General features: G+C 36.7%; 1 protein-coding gene across 1 annotated transcript; it reads right to left on the reverse strand.

Moving 5' to 3' along the window:
- Positions 1-2,835: 2,835 nt before the first annotated feature.
- Positions 2,836-5,224, reverse strand: LOC107688429 (M-phase-specific PLK1-interacting protein-like). Its single transcript, XM_016486089.1, has 2 exons — positions 4,763-5,224; positions 2,836-4,531 (listed from the first exon to the last, which is right to left on the reverse strand). The coding sequence occupies exons 1-2, from the start codon at positions 5,105-5,107 to the stop codon at positions 4,334-4,336; spliced, it is 543 nt and encodes a 180-aa protein (XP_016341575.1). The 5' UTR covers positions 5,108-5,224; the 3' UTR covers positions 2,836-4,333.
- Between the last annotated feature and the right edge of the window lie 11,813 nt (positions 5,225-17,037).

Below are 17,037 nucleotides of genomic sequence, written 5' to 3' on the forward strand. Positions count from 1 at the left end.
TGTTTTCTGGCCTGTGTCTTTAAATGCAAATGAGCTGCTGCTCCCCGCCCCCTTTTCCAGAATAGAGCTGGGCCTTTACAGCTCGTATCTGCTAAAAACATCTGTTTTGGTTCTGATTATCATGTTTATCACGCTGAAATCATGCGTTTTAAACCATATGAGTTTAAACTTAAATATTTTAAAATATTTATAAAAGTTTAAATAAGGTTTTCTGAGAGCACACATCCGAAGCACAAGGACAGAAAGCTGCTGTCACAGCATGTGAGTACTAATCCAAGTTCTCATTCACACACAAGTTTACGTTAAAAACACACGAGTTACAAAAACAGTCGGTTATGTCTGTGAAGGTAAACAGCTGGGAAATAAATCGCTTGTTTATGTTAGATCTGTGTGGCAGCAGCAATATACAGTAGCCTAAATAAATCAATAAATCCACTGCTCTCGTCTCCTCTGAGGCTGGGACTCTAAATAGTGTTCTGTGCTCGTCTGTGCCCCCAAAGACAGAACAGTTAGCATGTTTTGCTCAAACTTTCGCCATGGCATTTGAACTAGTACACCGTTGTCGCTTGCGAAATCAAAATGACGGTGCCTTGAGTGGAAGTTTACAGATTAAGGGGCGGTAATATTATAATGAGATCCCTTTACCACATCACCAAGGGAGCGAAATCAGACGCGCTCGTTTTCTCAGACGCTTGCAGAAAAAGGCTTACCTAAACAAAGTTACTGGGTTAATCTTTTTCACGTTTCTTTGGTTGGTAGATGATTATAGCACTTAAAACCTGGAAAAAGTCAGATTTTCATGATATGTCACCTTTAAAATCTTGAATAAATAGTAAATAAACATTTTCTAACAAAAAAGAAAATCGGACCTTCTTTTCTCTGTAAATCAAGGGTGCACACTATTGCTGAAAAACACAATCACTACTTATCAGTCAGATGTCCGTATGCAGAAAGGCACAGATCCCTAAACAAGACCATATCTGCAGATTAAGCTTTTTTTTGTAGTTGCATTTTTTTAATTTGAACCAACACCTCATGTCTACACCACGTTATGTACAAGAAGTTGCAAAAGACACAGGCGCAAGTAGAATGTACAAAACATGGTGACATTATTTTTTTAAGTAAATATAATGGGCGATATATTGCGTCACCAAAATGTATTGAGGTCATGTACATATATTGCGCGATAAGTCTATATATTGATTATTGCGACAGGCCTAATCACATTATCTCCTTAAAACTCATCTAGGCTACAGCCTGTGTCCGTTTCTTCTGGTTGTTGTTTCTCAATGGGTATAAAAGGCAGAACATCATGCATTAAAATGGCAAACGGTATCAAAGGTCTGACATATCAGACGAAAACATTTCTCAGCTCAGCTCAAGCACACCAGAACTGACTACTATAATATTTTTTAATGACTTAGATTCTGTTTACTTTAGTTGCTTTTAGTTGAATGTGAGTAAATTGATTGCTAAACACCAACACTGTAGGAAAAATAATACTACTCTGAACTATTTGTTAGCAAGTTCACGGCGTGTTTTGAGGATTTAAACCTTCTGTTCTGTTTTACTTCCTAAAGTAAAGCCTTAATGTTACAAAAATGTTGGGTGTCAAGCTGCATAAATGCTTTTAGGTCATGCTTTTTATATAGCTATATATCTTTGCCTAACATAGGCAATGCTAAATATTACCCAAGCAAATGCTCAAATTATTAAAAATTGCTAATAAACACAGGAATCAATGGAGTTTATTCTTAATTGGCTCTTTTACCAAAACCTTTCTTTGAATTCAGACAGTCTAAAAGAGTAAAAGCCCATGCATTTCAGAAAAGTTGGCACTGTCCTTTATTTCATTTTAATGAGTCTAATAGTGCACCAAACTCGTTTCAAATATGTGACCCTGTTTTAAGTCGCTGGGGTATATTTGTAGCAATAGCCAAAAATACATTGTAAATCAAAATTATCGATTTTTCTTTTATGCCAAAAATCATTAGGATATTAAGTAAAGATCATGTTCCATGAAGATATTTAGTAAATTTCCTACTATAAATATATTAAAACTTAATTTTTGATTAGTAATATGCATTGCTAAGAACTTAATTTGGACAACTTTAAAGGTGATTTTCTCAATATTTTGATTTTTTTTGCACCCTCAGATTCCAGATTTTCATTGTCCTATCATAACAAACCATACATCAATGGAAAGCTTATTTATTCAACTTTCAGATGATGTACAAATCTCAATTTTGAAAAATTGACACTTATGACTTGGTTTTGTGGTCCATGGTCACATATGTGCTTTAACATAACCCAATCTCTCCTAAAACACACGTACATAAAATATTTGTAGTTAAAAGGGCTTATTCACTCATCCCTGTGTGTATGGCACTAGATTTAGAGGTTTGTTTTGTGCTATCTAGGGCTCCCAAATCACACAGATTTTGCAATTTAGAAATGAGAACGTCATTTAGCTTGAGTTGACTTAACTGTGAAAACAGGTTGGAATGTTTTATTACACAGACTGAATGGTGTACTTTATTATAACTTATATGCAACTGACAATTTCTTGCTACGTTTATCCTGTGTAATTATATTTTCTATTGTAAATTAACATTTTCTTAATTTTAGTTCTAAGGGGAAGAGTATATTGTAAAATCATGCTCACTCATACTAAAACTAAGAAACTCTAAGGGCTGGACACAATCTGCTTTTCAGACACCTGCAGATCTGGAGTAAACAAGAATCGTCACCCTTTGATGAATGGTTTTGAATAAGCACATCCATGTGTAAATAAATATGAGGTTGACCGTTTATTTCCACATTACCGATTATTTTTTTCTTTTGCAGCTAAAACTACAGTTTCTTTTAAATATTAACTGTCTGTAAACTTCTTTTAAGTTGTGACTGTCTACCCAAATCTTTGTGTGTGTACTGTGGCATATGCAAGTTTTTCTTTCCCTTTGTTTAGTCAGTCATAGTGGGTTACTATCCCTCAACAAACTCTTGATTGGTCTGTTTGTGCGGTAAGCCTGCCATGTGGCAATGATGCTGACATATCAACAGCTGATGCCTCAAGAGACCCCTCATTACTTTAAAAAGTGACTGTCTTTGAGCGCCAAAAAAAAAAAAGAGTTTACAATGCAAGACATTTTAATATAAGCCTCTATTGTATGAGTCTTTCTTATACACTTAGATACACTTTCATTCTATATTTTGGGCGTCTCTTGGCAAAACGCTGCAGAAATCTGAATTCAAAATCGGGTAAGGGCAAATTATAAGCTTTATCGAAAGAACTAGCTGACAACCAATACAAAAAAAAAAAAACTGACAGCACTTATGTAATGTATTACAACAGTAATTATGGTGATATGAATATTGAATGAAAATGAAATGCAAACATTTAAGCATACTGAACTTAAAATGTAAAATGTTGTTTCTGTTACATTAATAAAATCTATTTTTGTAGACCTCCAATATGAGATTCATATGGTATATTGTACAGCAAAAACGTAATGCCTACAGAAAAGACTGAATTACAACTTGCAGAGATGTGTAGTAATGTTACGGTGTTTTATCTACATTATCCATGGTAAGATTAATTTTGAAGATATTAAACATGGTTTTAGTAAATAAAGCATAACAGATTTCAACTTCAAATGTTTTTGACAAGGACTGTATTGCATTACAACTTTTAATTATATTTGGCTTATAATTCAACAATAGTTATTTGTGGGCTGTTTATGATTACAATGTCTGTTGCCAGTCTGTTGAAATGATCATAGACTGTGATAAAACCAAAAAAAGTCACCAAAAATAAAAAGTACAAAAACAAAATAAACAGTCCATAAAAAATTAGTAAAGGAGCCAAACTTACAAATACTTGACCTGACCTGTTCTAGTTAACAGCACACAGTCAATATTGAGAGGTAGATGGATGTGTTGATCAGACATCTTTTGTTAGACTGCATTTTGAGCTTGAAGACATATTCCTCTGAATTCAATGAAGGATTTACAAACTCCATGGGAGTGGGCCAGAGATGGCAAACTACTATGAATAGGCTGCCAGTTACAATAGCACCCCATTTTTATGATCCTGTCGTTGAGGTGCAGATATAAAAGTAAAAGAGCATGTCTCTTTAAACAAGCAAGTACATATGATTTTAGAAAATGTTGTGAAGTCAGTTTCTCAAGAATTATTGCTGGTGAATCCTGCCTCAGGTCCATGTGTTCGGCTGGCTCCGTTTGACTTTAAAAATTTAGTGCACTACTGGTGCACTAAATAAAAAAGGACTGTTCAGTGACTTTTTCCCTCTCACTGAAGTTAGATAAAGTTTTAATTGTAGTACCTCCCTTGTCTGCTTGTATTGGTTTGTTTGGAGTTGCATTTAGACTGAGTTTGTGTAACTGAGATGGGCTGTAGGTCAGCCCAGGGATCTTGGAGCATTGATGGTTTGTAATATTTTTCCATATCATTTGTCCCTCTCTCCCTGCCATGCGCTGACCCAAACGGTGTGGATGTCCGTGGTGAACCCTTAAGAAGAAAATTGTCATGCAGAAAAACGTTAAAACGACCACAGTTACTCAAGAGATTGTATAGTAGTGTCCAAACCAACAACAACAAAACAAACGTTCATAGATCGCAGAAATGAATTCGGATTAGAGCAGCAAAATACCGCAGAGAAGTGAAATTACAGCACACAAATGTTTAAAACTCAAACTGCGCATTAGTATTTTAATTTGGCCCTGAACGTGAGTGAACTACCTGATATCCAGAGTGTCGTCTGGGACTCTCATACGGCGAGCGTCTGAACGGTGCGCCGCGGGGACTGGGGCTCGATCTGCGCGGGGTTTGAGCCGGAGACTGACCGCTAAAATACTTCCCACCACCACCACCGCCGCCGCCTCTGTTACCACCAAACTCTCTCGGTGGGGTATTGGGAGAACACTGTCCAAATCTAGGTCCAAACGGCGCCGGTGGGGTTGAAAATGCCCACGGAGGCGATGGAAACATACTCCCTGTCCTGTCGAAGGCTGGAGGCGGGCTGCGGAAGCCTGCGGCCCGCGGACCAGAGCCCTGGCGGGGATGGCGAAACTGTGGTCTTTGCATCGCGTCCTGATCTGTTTCCCAAACCTCAAAATACGAGTGTATTTACAACGTGACGCTCTTAAACCCGTTTTTCACTTAGCATAACAAAACAACACGACCCGGAACAAGAAGCGTCTCTCAGCGATTATCATTTGAATAGTCAGTGAAAGACTCGGTACTGCCGCCTATTCTCATGGCGCGTGAAGCGACCATACACGCATTTAATCATCGAAAGTACCTCTAAACACCAACCATTTAAGAAAAGTTTCAGTGTAGTTCAGACACTCGTTTCTTCGAGTATATATTACATAAGGGGGTATGTGCTTTTGGATGCTGGTTTTTCTTTGGGCAACTAGCTTTATTTCAGGCGAACGCTTAGGGTAGAGTGGAGGAAAATGCCCCCTACTGTCCCAAACTTGGGTAAAGTTGGTTTTATATTCGCACATTCACAATATTCACACATTTCCGCGTTCAATCACTTTCTAATTATAAGTGCAATAAAGTAATTTTTTTGCATATTCTAATCAGCGACATCGTTGTCAACCTACTTCATTTTTTTCACAATCGATCAAAATAACGATACATTTGCAACATCTCTGTTTTTCTTCATAGAGACACCGACCTTCACTTCCAGTTCAATAACTTTTTAAAAGAGTCTCACACTGTTACAAAACACGTTTCTAAATAATTATCTGACCCTCTTCAACATATCAGAAGTATTAAAAGTACAAGTATTTGCTCTAAACGATACATTTGCAACATCTCTGTTTTTCTTCATAGAGACACCTACCTTCACTTCCAGTTCAATAACTTTTGAAAAGAGGCTCACACTGTTACAAAACAAGTTGCTTGTAAACAGGATTTAGGTTGCCGTTACACACACATATATATATATATATATATTAACACACAGTAGCTTATATAAAAATGTTACATCCCAATGACATCACACCTCAGTTCAGTAGATGGCGGTAGTGCACTTCGTTTGCAAACTGCCAATAAAAAAACAGAGAAGAAGAAAAACAAAGAAGAAGTTGTTCTTTGATGACTTTAGTACCATGGACAGTAATCGTTGCAGGCTGTCTCAATAGAAACATGTAATTTGTAGATAGTCCCTCAGATAAGCGATGACGTCACGACACTCCATAGTGGTAAGCGTGTTTATCAGCTTCTTTAAAACGTCGAGTTCGACAGAAAAATGTGTTCTGATATGTGCTCATAGTAGTCGGCAGTGATACTTGACCGAGAATGGCTTTTTTTAATGCAGATTAACAAAGTTATTGAACGCTGAAGTCCGAATGTGCGAATATAAAACCAACTTTACCCAAGTCTGTCCCAAAATCCCAAAATAACCGATAAAGTCGAGATACATTTTTATTGTAATATGGACTACGTTGACAAGAGTGATGTAGAAATTTTCACCATGAACCTTGCACTGGTGATGTATCTGAGAGAAAACGGATTTCACAGTAAATTATCTAATTTTCGCCAGTAAGAAAAAAAAAAGTGATTTAAAGCTTATTGTTTCGTAGAAAATCACAGTTATATTTTGATATGAGAACAGTAGGGCCTGTAGGGAGTAGGTACGTGTTATTTAAGAAAAATATTTTCAGAATTACATTATTTTTTTTTCTCAATCATAGTCCGTGGGGTAAAACACCCCAAAGGTACAAATACAATTTTTGTTAAAAATCTAATAACATGAAAACTCTGGACATTTTTCATACTTGGTTTATAATTTATGTCATTGTCACTGAAACTATGATAACTTTTCTGAACACATTTAACTTTTGTTTCACAGAAAATTGCACAGACCTTAAGGGGGGTGTTTTATCTGATCAGAATTAAATTGCATTAAAGAAATAGCCTACTTTTGTGTCCGTCTTTGCTTTTGTCAATATAATGAGAAAAACAGCTACAGTTTTTTTTTCTCCTGTAGTCTAATTTTTCCTCTCTCATTTCATTCCTCTGTATGTGCTTTTCTCTAACATGTCTCTATTGCATACCAACACATTAACTGAAGTGCAGTGCTTTGTATGTAATATTTGTCTAAAACCTGCATCAAATGTAAAATTAGGAATATGCCCCGGGAAGTGCATGGGAATTTATTGAAAGCAGTGTTTATCTCTTTGTGTTTTATAAAGATATTTGTGAGAGCTATATCACTGTGCTTAACTTTCTACAATGTAAATAATACATTTTCGAAATTGTAAACAAAAGAAAAATTACGCTATTGGAGTAGGCTATATATTTTACAAGAAAATAGTATTCAGTTTTTCTACTTATAAATGTCATGTGTACTTTCCATTTGAATTATTTGTGAAATTAGCAATTTCTGAGTGAAAATTATTTGAAAGTAAATATTTGAAAGTGTGTTTGTGTGTGTGCGTGCGTGCGTGCATTGGAAACTAAACGGTTGTTTCTCTTCAGCTGTCAGTAGAGGTCAGTGTAACCATTACTTTTTACACAGCTCGTTTAGAAAATAAAGCAATGAGCAGATTAATGTGTGTAACGAACCTTTGCACTAAATAAATAGCAAACCATAACATAAAAAAAAAAATCCCTACACTCTCTGTGTGGAAGGGGCCAGGGTTCCTGTTGTTGTGAATAGTCCCCTGTTGAGGTCATGTCCCTGTTTTATTAGCTGTACTTTTGAAAACAGATCATAATTCATCAAAGACAAAGTTTTGTGCTTTCTGCTAAGAGGAAGGAGGAATTACGCTTTCCCACAGCACCAGAGTTCTGATTCAGGACTGCTGATGGATTGAGTTCTCAAGCATGTTTTCTTTTAATACATTATTTTGTTCATTTCAAAGCTCTTGTGTCAAAGTGTCATCGGTGGAGCAGTGTTTGGTTTTGCTATTATTTAATTTGGAAATCAGCATGCCGAGAAAGTGTGGCCTTAAGAGGCAATCTAAAGCTTGAGACATTACATTTGAGAATTTCCACTAGGACTAACGGCTGCAGTGAGAATACATGGCATTAGAATTTTCTAATTGTCACTACTAAGTAATTTTGGAAAATAATATAAGTTGTAAATCATGGTAAATCAATGTAAATCATGGTGTTAGTTCATTTGGATGCTTTTTTTTTTAAGATAATTTTTCAGGGTTAGAAATTTCTCAACTCAGATATTAAGTTGGCATACCAACTGCAGTGTTTTTGTCCTGCCTGAGAAAGACAAAGATGACCATTAGTGGGCTAAAGATCAGATGCAGACTTGACTGGAATGGCCTGAAAATTGAGTCTGAAATTAACAAGCAAGTACGTGCACACAAAAAATGCAGACTGGCACATGAGGCATGCTTTTGTTTGCAAAACGTGGTGAACAAAATGTTTTATGGGAAAAAACTGTGTCACTGAAAGGAATAGGCCATCTCATTGAGAAACAATGTGGCACTCAGATGAACCGTGTTCTCACTTAAGTCTCCCAGGCAAGTGACCTATTTCCTCACACCCTAGATTTTGCTCATGTTCTAGCTCTCCGATTCCCATGTTTACTGAGTTCCCAGACTAACTTTGTCCCACCTCAAATGCCCCCCCCATCATCCACTCACTGGAGGCTGGTCACTTCTACAATTTTCTTAGTTTACTGTTTTTGTTGCAGTCCTAAAAATACCCTGAAACCTTGTATGTTCTTGTTATGATGAGAGTACTCGAAACAAAATGTGTGTTGGGAAAAAAATGTATACCACATTTAGTTTTGCTCCTTGAATTGTATTGGTCAGCTGCATTCCATGAGTGCTGATATACAGTCCATCCAGTAGGTGGTGATAGATGACCATCTTTACAAGTGAATCATTCATTCAACCGATTCTTTCAAAAATGAATAATTCATTCAGGAACTTATTAGCGGTCTAAAATCGAAATTTATTTAAGAGTAGGTATTTCTTTTGAATATGTAATTAGGCCTACTTTGCAACCGTTAAAAAGTATGTTCTATATAGTGTAAATTTAATCTGAATTTACAACATTTGTCCTGTTGTAATTGTTATACAGTGGGTACGGAAAGTATTCAGACCCCCTTCAATTTTCCAGCAATGTTTGTGTCCAAAGTGTCCATTGGATGTGCACTTAAGTATCTTGCTGAATATATGGAAGTATGCATATTCTGATATAGCGTTTTATAGTCAGTCATTGATTTTTTTCAATCAAACGATTCTTTCAAAACAGTTCTTTTCATTCTGTGAGTTTGTTTAGATCTAGTTTCATTGGCAGAGCGAAAATAGAAAAAGTAACTGTCAATACTGTGTAAAAAGATATATTTTATATTAACTTATTGTTCATTGATTTGTTGTATAAAAAATGTCATGCTGCTTAAATATATATTTTACTAGTTTGCAAAAAATATATAGGCCTATTTCTCATGTGCACTTTGCTTCTGAGTCTCTAGAGGTCATCTTTGCTTTAGTTGTGCTAAAGAAAAGCTCAATCTGTTTTACTGGACCAGTGTCTATCCTCTCTCAGTTTGGAATTTGTTCATGTCTTTAGATCCCAAACTAAAAGTCAGCTGCAATAGTGAAGATCCTTTCCAACTTTCAGTAAGATCCATGAAAATCTTGCTCTTGGCATTTGGCACATCATGGAGAAGATACCTGCTAACTGTTCAAGTGATCATGTCCCAAATATTTTCCCTATTTATATTCTATTATTAAAGCCATGTTAGGCCTTTTGTTCATTAATGTTTTTTGGGATATATTGGCACTAGTTCATGGACCAAACTTGAGGTCAGTTGTTTGGGAATGTGTTAGAGAGAATGTCTTGTTCCTTGTTGGGACATGCCATTGGTCTCGGTACATCAAAGGGCTGAGCAGTACCTCTACGCAGAGGTATCTAGAGTTCAGAATCTATCAGCATCAGTATACTCATGCTCTAATAATCAAATCTTGTCATCTGGCTTCATGCTTTGATGGTCACATGCTATTCCCACCCGCTTCTCTCTGGCTGCTTCATTGTAATTCTTTATGCCACTTCAAACTTTGTTGTTTGAACTGTTTGGGACACTATGAACAATTGAATACTCATTGGCATGAAAATGAAGAGCCATCTCTAAACCTTTTCACAGTCTTTGATATAATGTTCCATCTTTCTTAGAATTTGGTGAATGGGAAAATGGTGCAGTGTACTTATATAACTACATGTGTAACATGCTCATTCATCTTAGTTTCAGAGGAAACTAAGAAATCACGATGAATGGTGCTGTTGTTTGTGGACTCTTAATGGAATTTGGGAGAATCTGTTACAGGAATTGGAGGAGTTCAAGGCAGTGACAGATCTCAAGTGAGCAGTAGGTTGCACCTGCATCCTTCAAAAGTTCAGCAGACTGAAACTTTTTTTGAGTTAATCCTCTTCTAGGCTTTGTCGTCACATTTTGTTCCCTTTTTGGCAGCTGTGCAGAGCCTCTAATTTTTTATTTGACCCTGGAGAACTTTTCACAGATGCCGTGAGAGAGTTAAATCTTCGTTTCCTTCAATCATTCATCATGGTCTCATAACACGTAATGCTAGCGTCAATCATCATTCTGCCAGATAGCACCTGAATTTCCAGCCACATTCACTTTACATTCTTACGAACATGTATGTGAAGTAACATAGCATCCTTGTGATATCAGATAAATTTCTGAGAGTTTAATTCTGGGAGGAGTGCAGCAGACTGATTAAGATAATGACTTGAATATTCCTTAGAGTGGAATTATCTTCTTCCTTTGTCTGATCTCTCACAACATAAAAAACAGCTGGTTGTTTTTTTATACCAATCGTAAGAGGATAGATCTAAACACACCTGTTTGAGCTTTAGGGTATTATGAGGATATTTCACTAATTTGTTTTCTGAGCACACGCAGACCGATTTCTGCAGGTGTGGGTGACACAATTGAAAAGGTTTCTTGAACAACTTTATGCTGTCCTTCGTGAGGGCTGGGATGAAATCCCAAACTCATGACTGAGATATGTAACTTCCTTTTTTCACTTCACAAGCAAACCTTTATTCTGGAATTAAACAATGCACCCTTGAAATGCCATCCTTTTGATGGGTAATGCTGTTTCATAAACACATTTGTGAAAAGAAAGAATGTATGTGTTAACAGATTAATTGATCGATGACAATACGTGTATTTTTAGACCAATTAGGACTCGAGCCAAAATAGATGCCGGTTCATCCTCCCTGCCAAGTCTGGATCGGAGGCAGCAATCGGTTATGTGAATAGCTGGGGAAAACACGCTCGGCTTCGAAACACGTCCGTTGTCATCTGTGTGGCAAATGAGAGATGGGGTCATGCAGGAATTTTTCCAAACAAAAGAAAATAGTTGGATCGATGCAAATCAAATAAACGTTTAGTAAATATTACATAACAAGATAGTTTGGGATCTTAATATGGCTGCCAGAGAAATGCCCAATCTTGCATATAAGGGCTCTGGTGTCATATAATACTGGTGGCCTGTCCACTTTGTCCTGTTATCAACAACATTTCACATCTTGATTAATTTAGCACAGCCCATAATGTAATACTAACAAACACTGTTTTACACTTTTGGACACATTTTACTTAGAAGAAACAATAACTCTGTAAGGTGTGTTTCATTAGTATGCCATATGTATTTATACAGCTTGTAAAGACCATAAATGGAACAAAGGGATTTTAATGAGTGTATTAAATGAAATATGAGGAGGTCAATAAAACACTTAATTTAATCCAGCAGATATTGAGGAATGAAGGCATTTTTAAGGCAATATTTTATCTATGATGATGACATGCAGTCATGTACTTGACAAGTGATAAAGGTTATATGAATGAAAAGTTGAACAAATGAATGAAATGTTATTGAATAGATTACCTAAATTCCTCTTTATATCTTTCTTTTGATGATCCAACCATGTTTGATGGACTTATCCTGTAGTCAAGCATGCACTTTCCTCCTGCTCCTGGCATGACAATCAAAAGGCGTTTCTGTTTGGTGATAATGTGAGGATTTTGCCATTCCAAACCAATGTGCAAGCTAAGAACAACACTAACACACCTCCTGTGGAAGTTTGTATTCATGCACACCCAGTTTACCTTGGACAAGAGTTGTTGATATTTCTGATAAAGAAGAAGGATCAGGCAACTCCTTTTTCCTGCACTGACAGAGGTGGTGTTTGCAGCACTTGATTAGATATCCATAAGCAGTGCTGTATATTACAATTATTTTCTAAGGTATGTCTGTGAAATAATCTGTACTTTATACTTTTGGATGGACAGAAATACTAATCCAAAATGTATAGGCATTTTCCACATTTTTTCAGGTTTTTTTATTTTTTATTTTTTAAAATGTATCTATTTCTAAATATAAATTCTTAATGCTGTAGTGTTTATGTGGTGCTTAATTATTTATCTTGCCTGCATGGCAAGTCTGATGCATGTATCTTTCATCTGGAAGTACGGCAATCTGTTTGTGTGTGTGTGTGTGTGTGTGTACTTGTTTATGCTACATTGTGGGGACCAAATGTCCCCACAAGGATTGTAAAACCTTACATTTTTGACATTGTGGTGACCAGCCTGCGGTCCCCATGAGGGAAAGAATTGTTAAAAATAGTAAATTATGTTTATCTGAAAGTGTAACATTGCAAACAGGTTTTCTGTAAGGGGTAGGTTTAGGGTTAGGGGATAGAAAATATCGTTTGGTCAGTATAAAATTAATAGAAGTCTTAGTATTAATTTCTTAAACTGACTGACACTGGCCCCAAACTTCATAATATACTGTATTGATTCATCTTTTTTATGGATATTTAATTATGTGTGTATAGGGAGCAGAACAGTTTTAAGAGTGGAATAGAAGATTATTATTATTTCCTAATGCTGAACCTTCATCTATCATGTTAAACTTGTGTGCAGCTGGAGAAACTTGAAAGTGGGGAATAGTTTCCCAGTTTTCTAAAGAATCCACTTCTAAAAATGAATGGCTATTCACATTAAGGCATCTGACTGAGTCAGTGGAATGTGAGGTTGAAAGGTCAGAATGAAAGATGAGAGCTGCACGCATAACAATTAGGGGAAAAAGCATTTATTAACTGACTTCAGTTCATTTGACTAAACTGAGTGCAACGTTGCTCCAAATAGGTCCTTGTGACAGTTCAGTGGATAATGAGTGTTGGTGTGTTTGTAAAGACCTGTCCTTCAGGTATGAGCACAGCCGAGTGAATGACACCACAGAGACACAGCTGTTCCGTGTGTCGTCTATCACACAGCACAGGTCTTCCCAAATGTCTAAAGTGTTTCTGTCCCACAGATGCAGATTCGGAATGAACATTTAATGAGGTTCTTCAGACAGTGGACACTCCCTTGTTATTAGTTCATGACAGCAATTTACAATGAGCGATACTCCCAGAGATTAATGAGACGACAGGATCATGATGATGATTGTCAGGTCAAACAGCAAGCATTAGAGTAATTATTAAAATTATTATAAAATGTTATTGTAGACATCTTGCTTGTTAAGTCATATGTCAGTCTACATAAGGCAGTCGAACGTGTTTACATCCAAATGATAATTAATTTACAGACCCCAAAGTCTACCTATGAAGTACTTGAATCATCTAGATTCAGTCAGATTTACTGAATAGCAAGATGTTTGTGTGTTTGCCACTGCGTGTAGAACTTGCTGATGTCTACTTTTAAACAGCGAGTAAGTAGTTAAATCCTATTTTTTATATTGCTTGTAATGGTAATGAATGGATTTTCAAGTTACTTTCTGCTGTCTTGTGTGGCAAAAATAGGTTCACAAATAAATATATGCTGCTTAGACAGGCATGATGAACAGGCTAATACATGCAGCTGTTTGTTGAGCTCATCGTATCAAGCTTCATTCATTTCGTAAATTGTCATAATTTCACAGACAGGTTGTACAAACATGTATTCAAAGACTTTAGCAAAGTAATCTTTACAATGGCTGCATGGTATAAAAGTGTATTCATGAAATGCAAAATGAATGCTTTATTGAATATCTGCAACATGAAGTATGGACTGAAGAATATTCATTTAGCCAACACTTATAGCTGAAGTGTAACGTATATCATACATGTCTGAGTTTCTCTAAACAGTTGATCTTTTAAGCACAGAAATCTAAAATGCACAGACAAATGTATAAACTTATACATTCACACAGAAAGCAATTAAAGGGCACGTTGAGCACATTGGTGTCTGAGCCCCTTTTGGGGAACGTCCAGGGGCACTAATTAACCAAACTGAAATGTCCCAATTCTACTGTGGCTGAACTATGTGACCACAAACCTGTCAAACCTTGCACTTGGGTCAGCACGTGTGGACCCAAATTTTCTCCACCAGCAGCTTCTTTGTCTCTGCAATCAGTGGGATTTTTTTTATCTTATTAAAAAAAGAAAGAGTTCACAATACTTTGTAGCTGATGCACACAATGTTCTGTATTCACTGCCGTCTGAACCTCTTTTCGGCATACATTTGTCCTGTCCATTTACTTCACATGGGCAACAAGCCAGAGGCATTAATGGGCCGGCGCTAAGTATGTCTCCACTTACTAATTCTCATCCTTTACACTGAGTTTGACTGAATAAATGAAGTAATGGACCATCAACTGCTCAATCAAGTGTGTACTGAGACAGACAGGGCAGAAGCTGTTGCAATGTGATGAATAGCCGTTTTACTGAAAAATATTGTCTCATTGACCTCCTTTCATTTGGCAATGATTGTTGAAAACCCATTCTATCAATTGGAGAAGTAACATTCGCCCTTTTTGTCCTGAGCTATTATTTGCACTGGTCTGTTATTTCTGTCATAGCAGCCGTCCTAAGAACAGCATCTCTCCAGGATCACTCGAGTCCTCAGTTAACTTCTAGTCCAGGGGTGGCGAACGTCGGTCCTGGAGAGCCGCAGCCCTGCAGAGTTTTGCTTCAACCCTAATCAAACACACCTGAACAAGCTAATCAAGGTCAGAACGGTCACTAGGAAGCTACAGGCAGGTGAGTTTTAAAGGTGGGGTAAGTGATTTCTGGTAACCAATGTTGATATTTCAAATCCCCAAAACAAACACGCCCCTACCCCCAAAAGGGTCTCGCCCCTATTTTGATAGCTCCACCCTACACATACGTACGTAACAGGCAACGATTAGTTCTGTGAAACAAAGCAAAGCCAATGTTACACCGTGTCTACACTGGACGCGAGCGGCGCGGCACGACAAAATACTATAGAACTCATGATGCTGTCTACACTGGATGCGGCGCGGCATGACACGACAAATCCCCAACAGAAAACTGCTGCTGCGTTCTATTTATGACGTATTGACACACATTTCAAATGATTTTCAGCGGTCACTTTATCGCGTCCAGTGTAGACAGACTAGCTGTTGCGGCGCGGAGCGACAACTGTCGCATCCGGTGTAGACACGGTGTTACTCACCTATCAAGAAGAAACAAAGCAACCTCGGCGTCCGATCACAGGCCTTCCGCTTCTTGAGTTCTCTCCAGCACTGGCTGATCCGATATTTACATAGGTCCTACTTCTTGCCTTATCGTAAGCCTTCTTTTGTTCCGCAGACATTTTCCTCTTTTGTTTTTTTATCCGCCATCTATATCTTTCTGTCCCCCTGCTGTCCCAGTTCTCTGCTCTCCTTCAGAAGCATCTTTTGAACAAAGAAACAAAGAAGCCTCCCTGTATATACATACATATTGGAAGGGTTAATTTCTAATAATAAAACAACTGGATGCTATTGCATCTGAATGTTTAATGAGAACATCTGTAAAGTGAGGACATCTGTGTGTGTGTGTGTGTGTGTGTGTATAGATGGATGGATGGATAGATATCTGGTGAAAAAAACTGGTGCTCAATTATTAATAATGGTTACTATTATAAACCTTTTTTGCCACTTAATATGTTTGTGAAAATGTTCTTTTTTAGAATTTATTAATGAATTAAATGAATTTCAAAAGAACAGCATTTATTTAAAATAGAAATCTTTTGTAACATTATAAATGTCTTTACTGTTGATCAATTTAATTCATCCTTGTTGGATAAAAGTTTATTATTATTATTTAAAATCTTGCTTTTAAAAAAATAAAATGTTATACAATTTAGAATGGTAGTATGGTATAATGTTAATATAAAAATATTACACAGCACAACTCTTTTCAAAATTAATTATAATAAGAAATGTTTCTTGAGCACTGAATCGTCATATTTGAATGATTTCGGAAAAATAATCTTATTTGTGATTTAATGTATCAAATATTCAAATTCAATTCAAATTTTATTTCAAATATTAAACATGTTTATTGATTCCCTACACAAATGTAGCCATAAACTAATTATATTTTGTGTTTTTTGAACCACTTAGCTGGGTTATTGTAATTAATCAAATTTGTTGTCTGTCATTGCAGGCTTCATTCACAGAACTTCAGGATTTGAGTGAAAGGATTCATAGCCATAAGATTTGAAGAGGTGAGTCTTACAAAGCATCAGGAAATATGGTACGCTGTGTAATAGTTGTCCCATGGCAAATCCTGTTAAAACATTTAATGCTATTGATAATATACACATTTTAGAGGACATACAGTACAACTTTAGGGAAACCTACATTTAAAAGTCTCCAAACTGCAATACCTGCAGTCATGAACTGGAAAACTGGAAGAGAGCCAGAGGGAAGAGATTTATGGTTTTGGGCTCGAGTATGTGGGAGCCGCTTTGTAGTTAGTATGTTTTTTCCCCAGGAGGTGCTGTATCTGTGTAAAGACGACCACACTTCTTCCATGAAAGCCCCACAATTCATTCTGGCATTGTAAAAGCCTTAATTTGCATGCGCTCATTTTTTACCTCTCATGATTGCCTAATCAAAACAAAGAGCCTGAGTGAGAGAGAATATCCTGGGATGAATTATGGCCAGCTGTTCACTGTGTTTCAAAGATATTTTCACACCTCACATCCTCTAAAATTTCACCTTTTGTCTTGA

This window comes from Sinocyclocheilus anshuiensis, unplaced genomic scaffold (genome assembly GCF_001515605.1).
Source record: "Sinocyclocheilus anshuiensis isolate Anshui unplaced genomic scaffold, SAMN03320099.WGS_v1.1 scaffold329, whole genome shotgun sequence".
Classification (NCBI taxonomy): domain Eukaryota; kingdom Metazoa; phylum Chordata; class Actinopteri; order Cypriniformes; family Cyprinidae; genus Sinocyclocheilus; species Sinocyclocheilus anshuiensis.